Source organism: Dendrobates tinctorius, unplaced genomic scaffold, assembly GCF_039654945.1.
Source record: "Dendrobates tinctorius isolate UK_male_01 unplaced genomic scaffold, ASM3965494v1 ptg000023l, whole genome shotgun sequence".
Lineage (NCBI taxonomy): Eukaryota > Metazoa > Chordata > Amphibia > Anura > Dendrobatidae > Dendrobates > Dendrobates tinctorius.
Window position 1 is genome coordinate 5,564,513 of NW_027361691.1, and position 22,333 is coordinate 5,586,845.

General features: G+C 46.4%; 1 protein-coding gene across 11 annotated transcripts in view; it reads right to left on the bottom strand.

The window, feature by feature from the left end:
- Window positions 1-22,333, bottom strand: part of DLG2 (discs large MAGUK scaffold protein 2) — a 1,750,933-nt gene that overhangs the window by 128,449 nt on the left and 1,600,151 nt on the right. For all 11 annotated transcript variants that reach the window (XR_012231010.1, XM_073569196.1, XM_073569195.1 and 8 more), the window contains one exon: window positions 3,051-3,165. Coding sequence is in view for 10 of the 11 variants with exons in the window: in XM_073569196.1 (XP_073425297.1) it covers window positions 3,051-3,165 (115 nt within the window). In the remaining variant the exon portion in view is untranslated. The remainder of the gene's footprint in view (window positions 1-3,050; window positions 3,166-22,333) is intronic.

The following is a 22,333-nucleotide window of genomic DNA, read 5'->3' on the forward strand; positions in this document are numbered from 1 at the left end:
AGACAACCAATTACTTTGGGCCCTCCCAGTGCAAAGGGCTGGACTTTGCACACCGCCTCCTGTGAGGTGCTGCATGCTGCTGCACAATGCACAGTCTGCAGCCTCTCCTGTGCATTTTTCTTAGCACTGTGTGTTCTGTTATCTTCGCTGGCAGCTTCCTTTTCTTTACAGATGATGCAAGTGAAGCACTTACCGCGGGCCTTACCTGCAAGGGGCTGGGCTTTGCACACTGCCTGTGAGGTGTTGCATGCTGCGGCACAGAGCACAGTCTGCAGCCTCTCCTGTGCATTTTTCTTTGCACTGTGTGTTCTGCTATCTTCACTGGCAGCTCCCTTTTTCTTGTAGAAGATGTAAGACAACCAATTTCCTTGGGCCCTCCCTGCAAAGGGCTGGACTTTGCACACCGCCTCCTGTGAGGTGCTGCATGCTGCTGCACAATGCACAGTCTGCAGCCTCTCCTGTGCATTTTTCTTAGCACTGTGTGTTCTGTTATCTTCGCTGGCAGCTTCCTTTTCTTTACAGATGATGCAAGTGAAGCACTTACCGCGGGCCTTACCTGCAAGGGGCTGGGCTTTGCACACCGCCTGTGACATGCTGCATGCTGCTGCACAAAGCACAGTCTGTGGCCTCTCCTGTGCATTTTTCTCAGACCTACTATCCAACTGACAATTTGGAATGATCTATATAAGTATAGCGTGTGTTGGAAATAATCTCGCTCCAGCTCCTTATGTGTCACTTGGACAAAGCGTGATGGCTTATGGGACAATGTAATTACCAAAAATTAACCGCTACAGACCAGATATCAGGTAGGAAATGTTATGGGAAAGGATGTGGGGAGAGAAGTATAAATAATGATGGCAAGATAAGGGGAGAGTTTGGGTGATTTTATGAGTCTGTTGGAGTTTCCCTTTAATAAGTCCCCAAAAGCATATGATGAGCCAACTATAATTGGATCACAGCAAGTAACCTTATCATTCTGCCACAGGCAGGAGATGAGATTTCGGCAATTTTACAGCCCGGAGTTGGCTCGCGAACCTTTCGTCAATAATTTAACAAGTTGTTCAAGATTCCAGAACATCCCACGTTCCCTACGCCCTGCAGACAGGACAAGCTGGAGACTAAACTTTTATCATTCAGTATCGGCTTCCCCTCTTACCGGACGCCGCACCCTCCTGACATTTCATATAATGAACCGAATACTCAGACTAAATGAGAAATAGACTGACAGATGTGAAGTATTATCCGGGGTGAAACACGGGCTAGAAAAAGTAACACTGCCAATATTCATCGTCCTTCAGTCTGGCATAAATACAAGACTGACACACTGTAACGAATCGGCAGGACTAGACCAGGACGGGTTCAGTCTACTGATGCAAATGGGTATATTTCCAATCCATGCTCGAAATCGGCACTTTCAGACCCTGCCCCTGAGACGGCCCCCGAGTAGTGGGAACACCCACTTTGGGATGAGGTTTGCATAAAGACCACACCTTTTGTGGTTTCATTAGAAGAATTATCTGGGCAAAATGGCGACTGTTTAGGCTCAGTGTGTCAGGGCATGCTGGGAGTTGTAGCTTTGCAATAGCTTAAGTACAACAGGTTGGAGACCACCTATAACGTATAAGCCAGACCAGATAAGGAGAAGGTTTCCAGCCTTTAAAGGGAATCTGTCACCGGAAGTTGGAAGCCTATGTAAATGGCCTGTGTCCGGTCTGATGGGCGGTGTTTCTTCTTTTTTCTCCACCCCATCCGTGGCCCCCTGTCCGCGATCTTCTCCGGTATTAGAGTAGTTCTTCTCCATAGTTTGCGCGTGGGCAAAGCAATCTTGCTTCGCACACGTGCAGTATGCTTTGCCCAACTGCAGTCAAAGCCGAAAATCATTACTGCGCATGCGCCGGTACACTATGTCCCGGAAGTATTTCGCTATAGTGTACCGGCGCATGCGCAGTAATGATTTTCAGCTTTGCCTGCAGTTGGGCAAAGCATACTGCACGTGTGCGAAGCAAGATTTCTTTGCGCACGCGCAAACTATGGAGAAGAACTACTCTAATACCGGAAAAGATCGCGGACAGGGGCCACGGATGGGGTAGAGAAAAAGGAAGAAACACGGCCCATCGGACCGGACACAAGCTATTTACATAGGCCTCCATTTAAAGAGGATCTGTCACCAGGTCAAAAGTGGCCAATTTTTGCTCTTATTTTATGCCCATTGCTCCCCCGGTTCCAGAGATATGGGCTACTATTTATTATTTTGTGCTACTTGTTATGGGTTTTACCAAGAGGGTGTGGCTCTCAGGGTAATTATGCAAAGCAGCCTAAATACATGCCCCCGAAGAACCCTGAGCCACGCCCTATTGACAAAGACTGTAAAAATTAACACTAAGCAAAAAAGGGTTCATATCTCTGGAACCGTATGGCGGAATTAAGAAAGACAAAAAACGGAACACTCAGAGGAGCAGCGGGAATAAAAGAAGATATCTAAAGGGCTGTCACATTGTAGAAGGATCAACTTTATTCTCATTTGCAAAAGGAAAGACTAGAAGCAATGGGATGAAACTGAATGGGAGGAGACACAGATTAGATATTAGAAAAAACTTTTTGACAGTTAGAGTGATCAATGAATGGAACAAGCTGCCACGAGAAGTGGTGAGTTCTCCTTCAATGGAAGTCTTCAAACAGAGGCTGGACAGTCATCTGACTGGGATGATTTAGCGAATCCTGCTTTGAGCAGGGGGTTGGACCAGATGGGCCCAGGAGGTCCCTTCCAACTCTGCGATTCTATGATTCTATGAAGAGTAAAAAATGGCCAAATTTGACATGGTGACACACTTGAGGTGGTGAAAGGTCCTCTTGAAATGTTAATAAGCATATTTCCGTTCAGGATGTTAGGGCATACTGGGAGTTGGGCATACTGGGAGTTGTAGTTCTGTAACAGCTGGAGTATAACAGATTGGAGGCAAAGGATCTACACTGATACACTGTAACAAACCTTTTATCTGAATAATCAAATTGCAATGAATTGTAAGGGGTTTTTTTGGGCCTGCACTTACCGCACATAGAGGGAACGCTTTTGGTTTGTTTTCAGAGAGCCGGACCCAGAACTCATGCTGTGATTCATCATCTGCTCGCGTAGGTCATGGATTTTTGCTTCAAACCGAGCGTACTCTGGAAAGGGAATGAAAGCAGAAGCAAATTAGAAAACATTAGCCAAGTGACCCGTCCATAACTATCAGATGCCAGAGAAGATGAGCCATTACACGGGCCGCCGCATTAACGGAACTGATGGAAAAATGACGGGAGTAAACTGTTTATTAGTCCGAAAAGGATGGTGCCCCCTACAGTTAATACTGGTTACATAGTCACCAAATATGAAACATAGCCTCATTGAAAAAAATAAATAGCTAACTACCGTACTCGGACAACCTCTTCTGAATCCCCCATGTAAGATAATAATACCTTATGCTCACCTCTGGTGACAGTGCCCTTAGAGCAGTGTCGCCACTGGCTCTCCCAGGGCTGGCGTGACACTGACCACAGGGATCACGTGACATAACATTGTTATGCGAAGGCCTGAGAAAGCTAGTGCCAACGCCTCTGAAACAGTGACGGCACCAGAGGTAAGTATATAAGTGTTGCTATGTTAAAAGGCGGAAACATAGGGATTCAGAAGGGGCTGTCCAAGTAGTGGACAAAAACTTTAAGGGGGTTTTCTCATGATTATAAATGGGTAAAATTAAAAATTGCTTAAAAATCAGCAACTTTTCCATTTACTTCTTATGAAAAATCACATCAAGTCTCAAGAAAGAAGGGATTCTTAATTTTATGGTTTACTAATCACTGCTTAAGTTACAGGCCACCTCTGCAATCTATCAGAAGTGGACGGTTTTCTAAGCAAAGAGCCAGCTTGCAAGCTTTTTGCCATCCCTGGATCCAGCCTTCTAGATACCTCTGCTAGCAGTCTCCCTGACATCCGTCTCCCACTTCTTAAATGTGGTTAGCGAAGAAGTAGAGGATGGGTAGTAGGGTTGTGAGTGCAGGAATCTGAGTACACAGGGTTTGATTGTAGCCTGTAACCATGGAGACATATAGGTCTGCATGAGAGCTGTGTACATAAAACGGTACATTAACAAAAAAAAAATGTGATGCAAAAGTCTTCACACTATTACGGTATTTTTCTAATGTACAATAGTGGTATCATCAATGGTAGCAAGTAGCATTACAGCCATTTAGCCGCCCATAGACCCTGCACGTTGCTTCTTACCGTATCAGAAGCTTCTCTGCTTAGCACAGAAGTGACCTGATCATGATCTGCTGGGACCCCCACAATCAGATGTTGTATTCCAACGTCTATAGGATATAGGACCCCCAGCCGATGAGAGGAAGGAGTCCCACAATTTACCAATTTTGTCCATTGGAATCAATGCTGTATTGGGTGACGTTCTCTCCTGTGATGCCTATGGGAGCGGCTTGCTTTGCTCCTTTTGTTTGTCTCATAGACTACAGTAGGGAAAAGACACCGCTGATGGGACCCCGATTCTCTCAAAGTCAAGGAAAACCCGCACCACCCTGTGGATACACCCAAGTTTCCAATATCCCTTTAATTAAGCATTGCATGGAAATAAAAGCAGATGTCTGGGTCATTTAAAGGCCCTGTAGCTCTTTGGGGCGGCTTTCCAAGAAGATGTGTCCTTTCCATTACTTCCCTGTGCCCTATTAGAGGTAATAAACAGTAGTAACCGTAGACCCACAATCAGGAGAATACAGTCCATTGTACTCTGTTATCAGCCATTTCTGGCTGTTGTATACATGTTATATACACAGGAGTGAGTGGTAGCTGTTGCTCGCTTTATAACGCTGCCGCACTATTATAATCTTTGCCATTTCTCGTGTCACCTCCTTTTCACTCATAAATACATTTCTGATCACTCAGAGACATTTCTGAGAATCTACAGAAGACGAGCTGCATATTAACTCCAGACGTGGGAAGCATGAGTCTGTGGAGGGATGTCCCGCAGAGACCCCAGGGGGACTATGAGATCCTTCATCCATAATGGGTCCTGGATGGGGGTTGTAGAACCTGTGCAGGGATGTCATGCAGAGGCCCCAGAAGAATCCCATATGTCCAGGAGACTTGCTGTGGAGACCCGTGACCTGGGGGACTATGAGATCCTTCATCCATAATGGGACATTAGTATTCATTGGGTCGTGGGTTGAGGTTGTAGTCTTTGCATGGGCTCATTTCTACAAGAAGCCGACCCACTGTTCACTCTGTATTCTAGATGCCATGAATTGAAATGATGTAATTTTTTAAAGATGTTTTTAACCATTTTTTAATGGTAGACCGCCGGCTATCATGACCTCACCAACCATCGGCACCCAATGATCACATCACTGGGGGAAGCGTGAATAATCCTTAATTAGTCAACCATAGTTGCGAATAGTATGTCCAGTAATGTTCATGGTTTATGGAATGGGAATGACTCCCCGTGTGCCTCATAAGACGCTTCTGCATCCTGCGCCGTCCAGACCACAGGTAGAGGAGATAGAAAGACTGAGGCTGCCATAAATCTATCGTATTAATACTTAATTCCGATGAAATTTTCAGGGGTATGATCAATTTCACATTAGAATTCATCAGTCGGAGTTTCCGCAGATAAGTCGTGTGCTTTACCACCGCACTGTTCTATCTTCTCTTTACCGGCTCTGATGTCTCGCCTGCCTTTGATCTTAATAATCTCTTATGTTTGGACACGTTACTGTGCGTGTAATGGAGAGAGGGAGCAGACAGCTCATTATTAAGACATTCGCCCAAGATTAACCAACAGGAAAGAAGGGAGAGAAAAATCGCATTCGGACCTCCCTGGTGGTCTTTGGTACTAGATAGGTTCATGTCAACACTTCATTTTAATAGGGCTTTTATAAAGTCCCTAGCCCGATTCTTTATACAGACCCTGGACCAGGCCTCCACTTTTATGTCGATCTGAGACCAGTTGCCTCTCCATTTTCCTGCACTCCTATCTCCTCCAACATCCCAAAAATGGTTGGTGCCAAGAGGCAATGGCGCCTGGGAGTGGAGAGAAAAACAGTAATTGGGAGAAGACAGTATGACGTGGGGGCATACGGGAGATTTGCCAACTGTTCCAGGAGTCCTAGAGATCCCCTCTTATTCCTAGGAGCCTCCTCCAGAAGAGTTGGCATGTACAATGGTGATGAATGAATGGGAAGGATCCTATGACTCCGCACCCTCGTTAACGAACACAGAAGTCCCACAGTTGCGGTAGGTTCTGAGTATAAAAGAAATACATGATTAATCCAAGCAATCTGACTTCTCTAAAGCGATGTCTCCTCCTCTCCACCCCTCTGGCACTCTGTATACCGAGCGGTATGAATAATTCACACTGTGTGTCAAAGCGAGGAGATTAAAGGGTAAGCGCCAATCCAAAAAAAAAAAAAATGCCCACATCGCCTTCATCTCACATCAAAGATTCAGATGTGGAAGAGTCCTCGCCGGAGAACAGAAAACTGACAATCCTTGTAGTGAAGGAAGGTAACAAATGGAGAGTGAAAAGTAATAATAGAATTATCATTGCAGATTTCTAATACACACTATATGGAGAGAAATATGTGCCCCCTCCATATTACACCTCCAGGAGCTTTTCTGACTTTCCATTCTACATCCATAGACATTAATATGGAGTCAGCCCCTCTGCAGATATAACGACCCCCACTCTTTGCAAATGTCTGTTGGAGTTTTTGCCCCTTCGTCCAGAAGAATATTTTGTGAGGTCAGACCCTGATGTTGGGGGAGGCCAGGGTTACAATCTCAGGTCTAGTTGTTGGATGGGGTTGGGGTCTGGGTTCAGTGCCACGGTGCCACCAGTCATGTTCTTCCACCAAACTCCTCCAACCATGCAATTGTGAACCTTGTGTATTGGGCACAGTTATGGGGAACAGAGAAGGGTCTTCCCTAAACTGTTCCCACAAAGCTGGAAGCTACAATTTTCCGCAATGTCTTGTATGCTAAAGCTTTAAAAGTGAATCTGTCACCTCAGAAAATGCTATTTCCCTGCAAATAGAAGGTTAATCTGCAGGTAAAGAGCATTACAATGCTGCCCAGCCACCTTACAGAAAGTGTGGATACCAGGAGAAAATAAACTTATTTAGGTCTGGAAGCTGCTGGCTTTCAGTCATGGGGAGGTGGAAGGAGCAGTAAGAGCCATTGCTCACTGTACTCTGAGCGGCGGCTGTAACTGGTCCCCGGGACATTGAGGGAAAGTTCGCTCTGCAGCGTATGTGTGTGCGCAGAGTGAGCTGTCAATCAATGTGGCCAGGAGTGATCACAGTCGCTGCTCAGAGTACAGTGAGCAATGGCTCTTACTGCTCCTTCCACCTCCCCATGACTGAAAGCCAGCAGCTTCCAGATCCCTATGACTGAAAACTGGAGGTTCCCGGGAGGAAATATATTAATTTTCTCCAGGAGTTGGCTCATATACTATCAACAACAACCATAGGTATGTTGTCTACCAGATTATACTCTGATGGACCAATACGATTTGGTCTTTGTTGCATTGTATCATTGATATCCTTCCATACGCTTAACAATGAAGACATACCCAAAGTATTGTTGCCTACTGGAAGATCCTCTGATGGACCAGTATGAACTTGCAATTGACTTTGTTGCATCACTTCTATCCTTGCAGACTATAAACACAAACTACCCACCCAGAGGTTTGTTACACACTGGATGATCGATCCTGTGATGGACCAATAAGACCCTGTCTTAGTTATGTTGCTTCGATGATATCCTTACATGCTCGGAACAATGAGGACACACCCAGAGTATCGGTAATCCGGATGATCCTATCATGGACCAGTATGACCTTGTCTTGGTTGCATTAGAACAATGATACCCTTAAAGACTATCAACAATGACAACACATCAACAGTGCAGGTATCTAAAGGACCATACTCTGATGGACCAGTAGGACCCTGTGTTAGTTGGATTGATGGTATCCTTACATACTATCAACAACTACACAACCAGAGGTTTAGTATCTACAAGATTATCTTCTGGTGGACCAGTAAGGTAGTATTAGTTGCATTGTATCAATGATATCCTTGCACACTATCAAGAATAATGACATATTCATAGTATCAGAATCTATCAGGTGATCCTCTGATAGACCTGTATTGGTTGAGTTGCATCAATAGTATCCTTTACATACTATCAACAACTATACAGCCAGAAGTTTGTAATCAAATCGGCAATCATCTGATGGACAAGTAAGACCCTGGCTTGGTTGCATTGCATAGATTATATCCTTACACACTATCAACATTGATGATACACCCAAAAATTTGTTATCTACCAAATTATCCTCTAATGGTCCAGTCTGATTCTATCTTGGCTGTGTTGTATCACTGATATCTTTACATAATCTCAACAATGACAACACACCCAGGATATTGATATCTACTGGATGTTCCTCTGATGGACCAGTATGACCTGGTCGTTGTTGCGTTACATTGATGATCTCCTTATATACTATCTTGAATGATGCTATTCCCAGTATATTGGTATCTACCAAATGATCTTCTGATGGACAAGTATCACCTTTTCTTGGTTAGGTTACATCAATGATCTCCTTACAGACCATCTAGAATGATGATATACCCAGCACAATAGTATCTACTGGACGTTCCTCTGATGGACCAGAATGACCTTGCCTTGGTGTGTTTGCATCAATGATCTCCTTACATACTATCTTGAATGATGATACATCAAAAAAGTATCTACCACATGATCTTCTTATGGACCTGTATAACATGGTCTTGGTTGGGTTACATCGATGATCTCCTAACATACTATCTTAAGTGATGATATTCCCAGAATATTGGTATCTATCAGATGATCTTCTGATAGACCAATATGACATTGCCTTGGTTGGGCTACATCAATTACCTCATTACAGACTGTCTCCAAGAGTATTGGTATCTACTTGACATTCTTCTGATAGACCAGTATGACCTTGAACTTGGTTGGGTTACATCGATGATCTACTTACATAGTCTCAACAATAACAACACACCCAGAGTATTGGTATCTACTTGAAGTTCCTCTGATATACCAGGATGACCTTGTATTGGTTGGGTTACATTGATGGTTGGGTTACATCAAAGTTCTACCTTGAATAATGGTACACCCAGTATGTTGGTATCTACCAGATGATACTCTGGTGGACTGGTATGACCTTTCCTTGGTTGCACTGCATCAATGATATCCTTAAACTATCAAGTCAACAATGGAGTCACACAGAAAGGTTTGGCTTCTACCAGATGATCCTCGGATGGACAAGTATGACCTTGTCTTGGTAGTTTTACATAGAAGAAGTATTTACCTGTTATACACTGTAACGATACACCCAAAATATTGGTTTCCATTCAATTATGGACCCACAGAGTCAGAATTCTCTGAGTGCTCATGGAGATACGTTTATAACATAACCGTACATTATAATTTCATTTGTGCTGGTGCCCAACAGCAGGCCCTAATTGAGTAGTTTGGTTTAAAAGCTTTTCCTCTGTGATCGTGGCACAAAAGCTGTCGCTAAGCATGCTTTAATGTATCCCACTCTCACTTTAGTTTTGCAGAACCTTCCACATTTTAAACTGTCAGTAATCTTTTATTTTTAGTACAGCATATATAATTGGCAATAATAAAAAGTGAAAAAAAAAAAGTTCCATGTCCTGGATACGGCGAGGTATCTATGGTAACCCGGTAATGTACGGTATGTGTCACTTTATACTTGAATGTAAGTCTGCAAGTGACAAATTGTCAATATCATAACCTGGCGAATGTCTGAAATGAATACGTACATGACACGGGATCGCAGAGCGACCGAGTTTCGACAGGATCTCAATCGTGATATAAATATGGCCGAAGGTGTCAACGGGGAGACAACTAATATTCAGGAACAAAGAATGAAAAAGGTACAGGGAGAGGAGGAGATTTACTAAAGGAAATATGGAAGAATCCTTCATATCTTCAGATCCTACCAGACTGCACCTTTTCAACTCTTGCTAAGTCCTAAACACAGATCCTCATCCCTTTATCTCTCGTCTCATCCCTACACACAGATCCACCTCCCTTTATCTCTCGTCTCATCCCTACACACAGATCCACATCCCTTCATCTCTCGACTCATCCCTACACTCAGATCGACATCTCTTCATCTCTCGTCTCATCCCTACACGCAGATCCTCATCCCTTCATCTCTCCTCTCATCCCTACACACAGATCCACATCCCTTCATTTCTCCTCTCATCCCTACACACAGATCCACATCCCTTCATCTCTCTTCCCATCCCTACACACGGATCCACATCCCTTCATCTCTCCGCTCATCCCTACACACGGATCCACGTCCCTTCATCTCTCGTCTCATCCCTACACACAGATCCACATCCCTTCATCTCTCGTCTCATCCCTACACACGGATCCACATCCCTTCATCTCTCGTCTCATCCCTACACACGGATCCACATCCCTTCATCTTTCGTCTCATCCCTACACACGGATCCACATCCCTTCATCTCTCATCTCATCCCTACACACAGATCCACATTCCCTTATCTCTCGTCTCATCCCTACACACAAATGCACATCCCTTCATCTCTCGTCTCATGCCTACACACAGATCCACATCCCTTCATCTCTCGTCTCATCCCTACACACAGATCCACATCCCTTCATCTCTCATCTCATCCCTACACGCAGATCCTCATCCCTCCATCTCTCCTCTCATCCCTACACACAGATCCACATCCCTTTATCTCTACACACAGATCCACATCCCTTTATCTCTACACACAGATCCACATCCCTTCATCTCTTGTCTCATCCCTACACACAGATCCACATCCCTTCATCTCCACACACAGATCCACATTCCTTCATCTCTCCTCTCATCCCTACACACAGATCCACATCCCTTCATCTCTCCTCTCATCCCAACACACAGATCCACATCCCTTCATCTCTACACAGATCCACATCCCTTCATCTCTCCTCTCATCCCTACACACAGATCCACATCCCTTCATCTCTCCTCTCATCCCAACACACAGATCCACATCCCTTCATCTCTACACAGATCCACATCCCTTCATCTCTCCTCTCATCCCTACACACAGATCCACATCCCTTCATCTCTCCTCTCATCCCTACACACAGATCCACATCCCTTCATCTCTCTTCTCATCCCTACACACAGATCCACATCCCTTCATCTCTCCTCTCATCCCTACACAGATCCACATCCCTTCATCTCTCGTCTCATCCCTACACACAGATCTGTCCACATCCCTTCATCTCTCGTCTCATCCCTACACACAGATCCACATCCCTTCATCTCTCGTCTCATCCCTACACACAGATCCACATCCCTTCATCTCTCGTCTCATCCCTACACAGATCCATCCACATCCCTTTATCGCTCATCTCATCCCTACACACAGATCCACATCCCTTTAACTCGCGTCTCATCCCTACACACAGATCCATCCACATCCCTTTATCTCTCATTGCATCCCTACAGACAGATCCGTTCACATCCCTTTATCGCTCGTCTCATCCCTACACACAGATCCACATTCCTTTATCTCTTGTCTCATTCCTACACACAGATCCGTCCACATCCCTTTATCGCTCGTCTCATGTCTACACACAGATCCACATCCCTTTATCTCTCGTCTCATCCCTACACGCAGATACATCCACATCCCTTTATCTCTCATTGCATCCCTACACACAGATCCGTCCACATCCCTTCATCTCTCGTCTCATCCCTACACACAGATCCACATCCCTTCATCTCTCGTCTCATCCCTACACACAGATCCACATCCCTTCATCTCTCGTCTCATCCCTACACACAGATCCACATCCCTTCATCTCTCGTCTCATCCCTACACACAGATCCACATCCCTTTATCGCTCGTCTCATCCCTACACACAGATTCACATCCCTTCATCTCTCCTCTCATCCCTAAACACAGATCCACATCCCTTAATCTCTCTTCTCATCCCTACACACAGATCCACATCCCTTCATCTCTCCTCTCATCCCTACACAGATCCACATCCCTTCATCTCTCGTCTCATCCCTACACACAGATCTGTCCACATCCCTTCATCTCTCGTCTCATCCCTACACACAGATCCACATCCCTTTATCTCTCGTCTCATCCCTACACACAGATCCACATCCCTTTATCTCTCGTCTCATCCCTACACACAGATCCATCCACATCCCTTTATCGCTCGTCTCATTCCTACACACAGATCCACATCCCTTTATCTCTCGTCTCATCCCTACACACAGATCCATCCACATCCCTTTATCTCTCATTGCATCCCTACACACAGATCCGTTCACATTCCTTTATCGCTCGTCTCATCCCTACACACAGATCCACATCTCTTTATCTCTCGTCTCATCCCTACACACAGATCCATCCACATCCCTTTATCGCTCGTCTCATTCCTACACACAGATCCACATCCCTTTATCTCTCGTCTCATCCCTACACACAGATCCATCCACATCCCTTTATCTCTCATTGCATCCCTACACACAGATCCGTTCACATCCCTTTATCTCTCATCTCATCCCTACACACAGATCCACATCCCTTTATCTCTCGTCTCATCCCTACACACAGATCCATCCACATCCCTTTATCTCTCATTGCATCCCTACACACAGATCCGTTCACATGCCTTTATCGCTCGTCTCATCCCTACACACAGATCCACATCTCTTTATCTCTCGTCTCATCCCTACACACAGATCCATCCACATCCCTTTATCGCTCGTCTCATTCCTACACACAGATCCACATCCCTTTATCTCTCGTCTCATCCCTACACACAGATCCATCCACATCCCTTTATCTCTCATTGCATCCCTACACACAGATCCGTTCACATTCCTTTATCGCTCGTCTCATCCCTACACACAGATCCACATCCCTTTATCTCTCGTCTCATCCCTACACACAGATCCATCCACATCCCTTTATCGCTCGTCTCATTCCTACACACAGATCCACATCCCTTTATCTCTCGTCTCATCCCTACACACAGATCCATCCACATCCCTTTATCTCTCATTGCATCCCTACACACAGATCCGTTCACATCCCTTTATCTCTCATCTCATCCCTACACACAAATCCACATCCCTTTATCTCTCGTCTCATCCCTACACACAGATCCATCCACATCCCTTTATCGCTCGTCTCATTCCTACACACAGATCCACATCCCTTTATCTCTCGTCTCATCCCTACACACAGATCCATCCACATCCCTTTATCTCTCATTGCATCCCTACACACAGATCCGTTCACATCCCTTTATCGCTCGTCTCATCCCTACACACAGATCCACATCCCTTTATCTCTCGTCTCATCCCTACACACAGATCCATCCACATCCCTTTATCTCTCATTGCATCCCTACACACAGATCCGTTCACATTCCTTTATCGCTCGTCTCATCCCTACACACAGATCCACATCCCTTTATCTCTCGTCTCATCCCTACACACAGATCCATCCACATCCCTTTATCGCTCGTCTCATTCCTACACACAGATCCACATCCCTTTATCTCTCGTCTCATCCCTACACACAGATCCATCCACATCCCTTTATCTCTCATTGCATCCCTACACACAGATCCGTTCACATCCCTTTATCTCTCATCTCATCCCTACACACAAATCCACATCCCTTTATCTCTCGTCTCATCCCTACACACAGATCCATCCACATCCCTTTATCGCTCGTCTCATTCCTACACACAGATCCACATCCCTTTATCTCTCGTCTCATCCCTACACACAGATCCATCCACATCCCTTTATCTCTCATTGCATCCCTACACACAGATCCGTTCACATCCCTTTATCGCTCGTCTCATCCCTACACACAGATCCACATCCCTTTATCTCTCGTCTCATCCCTACACACAGATCCGTCCACATCCCTTTATCTCTCATTGCATCCCTACACACAGATCCGTTCACATCCCTTTATCGCTCGTCTCATCCCTACACACAGATCCACATCCCTTTATCGCACGTCTCATCCCTACACGCAGATACATCCACATCCCTTTATCTCTCATCGCATCCCTACACGCAGATACATCCACATCCCTTTATCTCTCATCGCATCCCTACACACAGACCCGTCCACATCCCTTCATCTCTCGTCTCATCCCTACACACAGATCCACATCCCGTCATCTCTCGTCTCATCCCTACACACAGATCCACATCCCTTTATCGTCCGTCTCATCCCTACACACAGATCCATATCCCGTCATCTCTCGTCTCATCCCTACACACAGATCCACATCCCTTTATCTCTCATCGCATCCGTACACACAGATCCGTCCACATCCCTTCATCTCTCGTCTCATCCGTACACACAGATCCGTCCACATCCCTTCATCTCTCGTCTCATTCCTACACACAGATTCGTCCACATCCCTTTATCGCTCATCTCATTCCTACCCAGATATGTCTACATCCCTTTATCTCTCATCGCATCCCTACACACAGATCCGTCCACATCCCTTCATCTCTCTTCTCATCCCTACACACAGATCCACATCGCTTCATCTCTCGTCTCATCCCTACACACAGATCCACATCCCTTTATCGCTCGTCTCATCCTTACATACAGATCCACATCCCTTTATCACTCGTCTCATCCCTACACAGATATGTCCACATCCCTTTATCTCTCATCGCATCCCTACACACAGATCCGTCCACATCCCTTCATCTCTCGTCTCATCCCTACACACAGATCCACATCCCTTTATCTCTCGTCTCATCCCTACACACAGATCCACATCCCTTTATCGCTCGTCTCATCCCTACACAGATATGTCCACATCCCTTTATCTCTCATCGCATCCCTACACACAGATCCGTCCACATCCCTTCATCTCTCGTCTCATCCCTACACACAGATCCACATCCCTTCATCTCTCGTCTAATCCCTACACACGGATCCACATCCCTTCATCTCTCGTCTCATCCCTACACACAGATCCACATCCCTTTATCTCTCGTCTCATCCCTACACACAGATCCACATCCCTTTATCGCTCGTCTCATCCCTACACAGATATGTCCACATCCCTTTATCTCTCATCGCATCCCTACACACAGATCCGTCCACATCCCTTCATCTCTCGTCTCATCCCTACACACAGATCCACATCCCTTCATCTCTCATCTCATCCCTACACACGGATCCACATCCCTTCATCTCTCGTCTCATCCCTACACACAGATCCACATCCCTTTATCTCTCGTCTCATCCCTACACACAGATCCACATCCCTTTATCTCTCGTCTCATCCCTACACACATATCCACATCCCTTTATCGCTCGTCTCATCCCTACATGCAGATCCGCTCACATCCCTTTATCGCTCGTCTCATCTCTACACACAGATTCGTCCACATCCCTTTATCGCTCGTCTCATCCCTACACAGATATGTCTACATCACTTTATCTCTCATCGCATCCCTACACACAGATCCGTCCACATCCCTTTATCTCCCGTCTCATCCCTACACACAGATCCACATCCCTTCATCTCTCGTCTCATCCCTACACACAGATCCACATCCCTTCATCGCTCGTCTCATCCCTACACACAGATCCACATCCCTTCATCTCTCGTCTCATCCCTACACACAGATCCACATCACTTAATCGCTCATCTCATCCCTACATACAGATCCACATCCCTTTATCTCTCATCGCATCCCTACACACAGATCCGACCACATCCCTTCATCTCTCGTCTCATCCCTACACACAGATCCTCATCCCCTCATCTCTCGTCTCATCCCTACACACAGATCCACATCCCTTTATCGCTCGTCTCATCCCTACACAGATATGTCCACATCCCTTTATCTCTCATCGCATCCCTACACACAGATCCGTCCACATCCCTTCATCTCTCGTCTCATCCCTACACACAGATCCACATCCGTTCATCTCTCGTCTCATCCCTACACACGGATCCACATCCCTTCATCTCTCGTCTCATCCCTACACATAGATCCACATCCCTTTATCTCTCGTTTCATCCCTACACACAGATCCACATCCCTTTATCGCTCGTCTCATCCCTACACAGATATGTCCACATCCCTTTATCTCTCATCGCATCCCTACACACAGATCCGTCCACATCCCTTCATCTCTCGTCTCATCCCTACACAGATCCACATCCCTTCATCTCTCATCTCATCCCTACACACGGATCCACATCCCTTCATCTCTCGTCTCATCCCTACACACAGATCCACATCCCTTTATCTCTCGTCTCATCCCTACACACAGATCCACATCCCTTTATCTCTCGTCTCATCCCTACACACAGATCCACATCCCTTTATCGCTCGTCTCATCCCTACATACAGATCCGCTCACATCCCTTTATCGCTCGTCTCATCTCTACACACAGATTCGTCCACATCCCTTTATCGCTCGTCTCATCCCTACACAGATATGTCTACATCACTTTATCTCTCATCGCATCCCTACACACAGATCCGTCCACATCCCTTTATCTCCCGTCTCATCCCTACACACAGATCCACATCCCTTCATCTCTCGTCTCATCCGTACACACAGATCCACATCCCTTCATCGCTCGTCTCATCCCTACACACAGATCCACATCCCTTCATCTCTCGTCTCATCCCTACACACAGATCCACATCACTTAATCGCTCGTCTCATCCCTACATACAGATCCACATCCCTTTATCTCTCATCGCATCCCTACACACAGATCCGACCACATCCCTTCATCTCTCGTCTCATCCCTACACACAGATCCTCATCCCTTCATCTCTCGTCTCATCCCTACACACAGATCCACATCCCTTTATCGCTTGTCTCATCCCTACACACAGATCCACATCCCTTTATCGCTCGTCTCATCCCTACACACAGATTCACATCCCTTCATCTCTCCTCTCATCCCTAAACACAGATCCACATCCCTTAATCTCTCTTCTCATTCCTACACACAGATCCACATCCCTTCATCTCTCCTCTCATCCCTACACAGATCCACATCCCTTCATCTCTCGTCTCATCCCTACACACAGATCTGTCCACATCCCTTCATCTCTCGTCTCATCCCTACACACAGATCAACATCCCTTTATCTCTCGTCTCATCCCTACACACAGATCCACATCCCTTCATCTCTCATCTCATCCCTACACACAAATCCACATCCCTTTATCTCTCGTCTCATCCCTACACAGATCCACATCCCTTCATCTCTCGTCTCATCCCTACACACAGATCTGTCCACATCCCTTCATCTCTCGTCTCATCCCTACACACAGATCCACATCCCTTCATCTCTCGTCTCATCCCTACACACAGATCCACATCCCTTCATCTCTCGTCTCATCCCTACACACAGATCCATCCACATCCCTTTATCGCTCGTCTCATCCCTACACACAGATCCACATCCCTTTAACTCGCGTCTCATCCCTACACACAGATCCATCCACATCCCTTTATCTCTCATTGCATCCCTACACACAGATCCGTTCACATCCCTTTATCGCTCGTCTCATCCCTACACACAGATCCACATTCCTTTATCTCTTGTCTCATTCCTACACACAGATCCGTCCACATCCCTTTATCGCTCGTCTCATGTCTACACACAGATCCACATCCCTTTATCTCTCGTCTCATCCCTACACGCAGATACATCCACATCCCTTTATCGCTCATCTCATCCCTACACAGATATGTCTACATCCCTTTATCTCTCATTGCATCCCTACACACAGATCCGTCCACATCCCTTCATCTCTCGTCTCATCCCTACACACAGATCCACATCCCTTCATCTCTCGTCTCATCCCTACACACAGATCCACATCCCTTCATCTCTCGTCTCATCCCTACACACAGATCCACATCCCTTCATCTCTCGTCTCATCCCTACACACAGATCCACATCCCTTTATCGCTCGTCTCATCCCTACACACAGATTCACATCCCTTCATCTCTCCTCCCATCCCTAAACACAGATCCACATCCCTTAATCTCTCTTCTCATCCCTACACACAGATCCACATCCCTTCATCTCTCCTCTCATCCCTACACAGATCCACATCCCTTCATCTCTCGTCTCATCCCTACACACAGATCTGTCCACATCCCTTCATCTCTCGTCTCATCCCTACACACAGATCCACATCCCTTTATCTCTCGTCTCATCCCTACACACAGATCCACATCCCTTCATCTCTCATCTCATCCCTACACACAAATCCACATCCCTTTATCTCTCGTCTCATCCCTACACACAGATCCATCCACATCCCTTTATCGCTCGTCTCATTCCTACACACAGATCCACATCCCTTTATCTCTCGTCTCATCCCTACACACAGATCCATCCACATCCCTTTATCTCTCATTGCATCCCTACACACAGATCCGTTCACATCCCTTTATCGCTCGTCTCATCCCTACACACAGATCCACATCCCTTTATCTCTCGTCTCATCCCTACACACAGATCCGTCCACATCCCTTTATCGCTCGTCTCATCCCTACACACAGATCCACATCCCTTTTTTTCCCGTCTCATCCCTACACGCAGATACATCCACATCCCTTTATCTCTCATCGCATCCCTACACACAGACCCGTCCATATCCCTTCATCTCTCGTCTCATCCCTACACACAGATCCACATCCCGTCATCTCTCGTCTCATCCCTACACACAGATCCACATCCCTTTATCGTCCGTCTCATCCCTACACACAGATCCATATCCCGTCATCTCTCGTCTCATCCCTACACACAGATCCACATCCCTTTATCTCTCATCGCATCCCTACACACAGATCCGTCCACATCCCTTCATCTCTCGTCTCATCCCTACACACAGATCCGTCCACATCCCTTCATCTCTCTTCTCATCCCTACACACAGATCCACATCGCTTCATCTCTCGTCTCATCCCTACACACAGATCCACATCCCTTTATCGCTCGTCTCATCCTTACATACAGATCCACATCCCTTTATCACTCGTCTCATCCCTACACAGATATGTCCACATCCCTTTATCTCTCATCGCATCCCTACACACAGATCCGTACACATCCCTTCATCTCTCGTCTCATCCCTACACACAGATCCACATCCCTTTATCTCTCGTCTCATCCCTACACACAGATCCACATCCCTTTATCGCTCGTCTCATCCCTACACAGATATGTCCACATCCCTTTATCTCTCATTGCATCCCTACACACAGATCCGTCCACATCCCTTCATCTCTCGTCTCATCCCTACACACAGATCCACATCCCTTCATCTCTCATCTCATCCCTACACACGGATCCACATCCCTTTATCTCTCGTCTCATCCCTACACACAGATCCACATCCCTTTATCGCTCATCTCATACCTACATACAGATCCGCTCAAATCCCTTTATCGCTCGTCTCATCTCTACACACAGATTCGTCCACATCCCTTTATCGCTCGTCTCATCCCTACACAGATATGTCTACATCACTTTATCTCTCATCGCATCCCTACACACAGATCCGTCCACATCCATTTATCTCCCGTCTCATCCCTACACACAGATCCACATCCCTTCATCTCTCGTCTCATCCCTACACACAGATCCACATCCCTTCATCGCTCGTCTCATCCCTACACACAGATCCACATCCCTTCATCTCTCGTCTCATCCCTACACACAGATCCACATCACTTAATCGCTCGTCTCATCCCTACATACAGATCCACATCCCTTTATCTCTCATCGCATCCCTACACACAGATCCGACCACATCCCTTCATCTCTCGTCTCATCCCTACACACAGATCCTCATCCCTTCATCTCTCGTCTCATCCCTACACACAGATCCACATCCCTTTATCGCTTGTCTCATCCCTACACACAGATCCACATCCCTTTATCGCTCGTCTCATCCCTACACACAGATTCACATCCCTTCATCTCTCCTCTCATCCCTAAACACAGATCCACATCCCTTAATCTCTCTTCTCATTCCTACACACAGATCCACATCCCTTCATCTCTCCTCTCATCCCTACACAGATCCACATCGCTTCATCTCTCGTCTCATCCCTACACACAGATCTGTCCACATCCCTTCATCTCTCGTCTCATCCCTACACACAGATCCACATCCCTTTATCTCTCGTCTCATCCCTACACACAGATCCACATCCCTTCATCTCTCATCTCATCCCTACACACAAATCCACATCCCTTTATCTCTCGTCTCATCCCTACACACAGATCCATCCACATCCCTTTATCGCTCGTCTCATTCCAACACACAGATCCACATCCCTTTATCTCTCGTCTCATCCCTACACACAGATCCATCCACATCCCTTTATCTCTCATTGCATCCCTACACACAGATCCTTTCACATCCCTTTATCGCTCGTCTCATCCCTACACACAGATCCACATCCCTTTATCTCTCGTCTCATCCCTACACACAGATCCGTCCACATCCCTTTATCGCTCATCTCATCCCTACATACAGATCCACATCCCTTTATCTCTCGTCTCATCCCTACACGCAGATACATCCACATCCCTTTATCTCTCATCGCATCCCTACACACAGATCCGTCCACATCCCTTCATCTCTCGTCTCATCCCTACACACAGATCCACATCCCGTCATCTCTCGTCTCATCCCTACACACAGATCCACATCCCTTTATCGTTCGTCTCATCCCTACACACAGATCCACATCCCGTCATCTCTCGTCTCATTCCTACACACAGATCCACATCCCTTTATCTCTCGTCTCATCCCTACACACAGATCCACATCCCGTCATCTCTCGTCTCATCCCTACACACAGATCCACATCCCTTTATCGCTCGTCTCATCCCTACATACAGATCCGCTCACATCCCTTTATCGCTCGTCTCATCTCTACACACAGATTCGTCCACATCCCTTTATCGCTCGTCTCATCCCTACACAGATATGTCTACATCACTTTATCTCTCATCGCATCCCTACACACAGATCCGTCCACATCCCTTTATCTCCCGTCTCATCCCTACACACAGATCCACATCCCTTCATCTCTCGTCTCATCCCTACACACAGATCCACATCCCTTTATCGCTTGTCTCATCCATACACACAGATCCACATCCCTTTATCTCTCGTCTCATCCCTACACACAGATCCACATCCCTTAAACGCTTGTCTCATCCCTACATACAGATCCACATCCCTTTATCTCTCATCGCATCCCTACACACAGATCCGACCACATCCCTTCATCTCTCGTCTCATCCCTACACACAGATCCTCATCCCTTCATCTCTCGTCTCATCCCTACACACAGATCCACATCCCTTTATCGCTTGTCTCATCCCTACACACAGATCCACATCCCTTTATCGCTCGTCTCATCCCTACACAGATATGTCCACATCCCTTTATCTCTCATCGCATCCCTACACACAGATCCGTTCACATCCCTTCATCTCTCGTCTCATCCCTACACACAGATCCACATCCCTTTATCGCTTGTCTCATCCCTACACACAGATCCACATCCCTTTATCGCTCGTCTCATCCCTACACAGATATGTCCACATCTCATTATCTCTCATCGCATCCCTACACACAGATCCACATCCCTTCATCTCTCGTCTCATCCCTACACACGGATCCACATCCCTTCATCTCTCGTCTCATCCCTACACACAGATCCTAATCCCTTTATCTCTCGTCTCATCCCTACACACAGATCCACATCCCTTTATCTCTCATCGCATCCCTACACACAGATCCGTTCACATCTCTTTATCTCTCATAGCATCCCTACACACAGATCCACATCCCTTCATCTCTCGTCTCATCCCTACACACAGATCCACATCCCTTCATCTCTCGTCTCATCCCTACACGGATCCACATCCCTTCATCTCTCGTCTCATCCCTACACACAGATCCACATCCCTTTATCTCTCGTCTCATCCCTACACACAGATCCACATCCCTTCGTCTCTCGTCTCATCCCTACACACAGATCCACATCCCTTCATCTCTCATCTCATCCCTACACACAGATCCATCCACATCCCTTTATCTCTCATTGCATCCCTACACACAGATCCGTTCACATCCCTTTATCGCTCGTCTCATCCCTACAC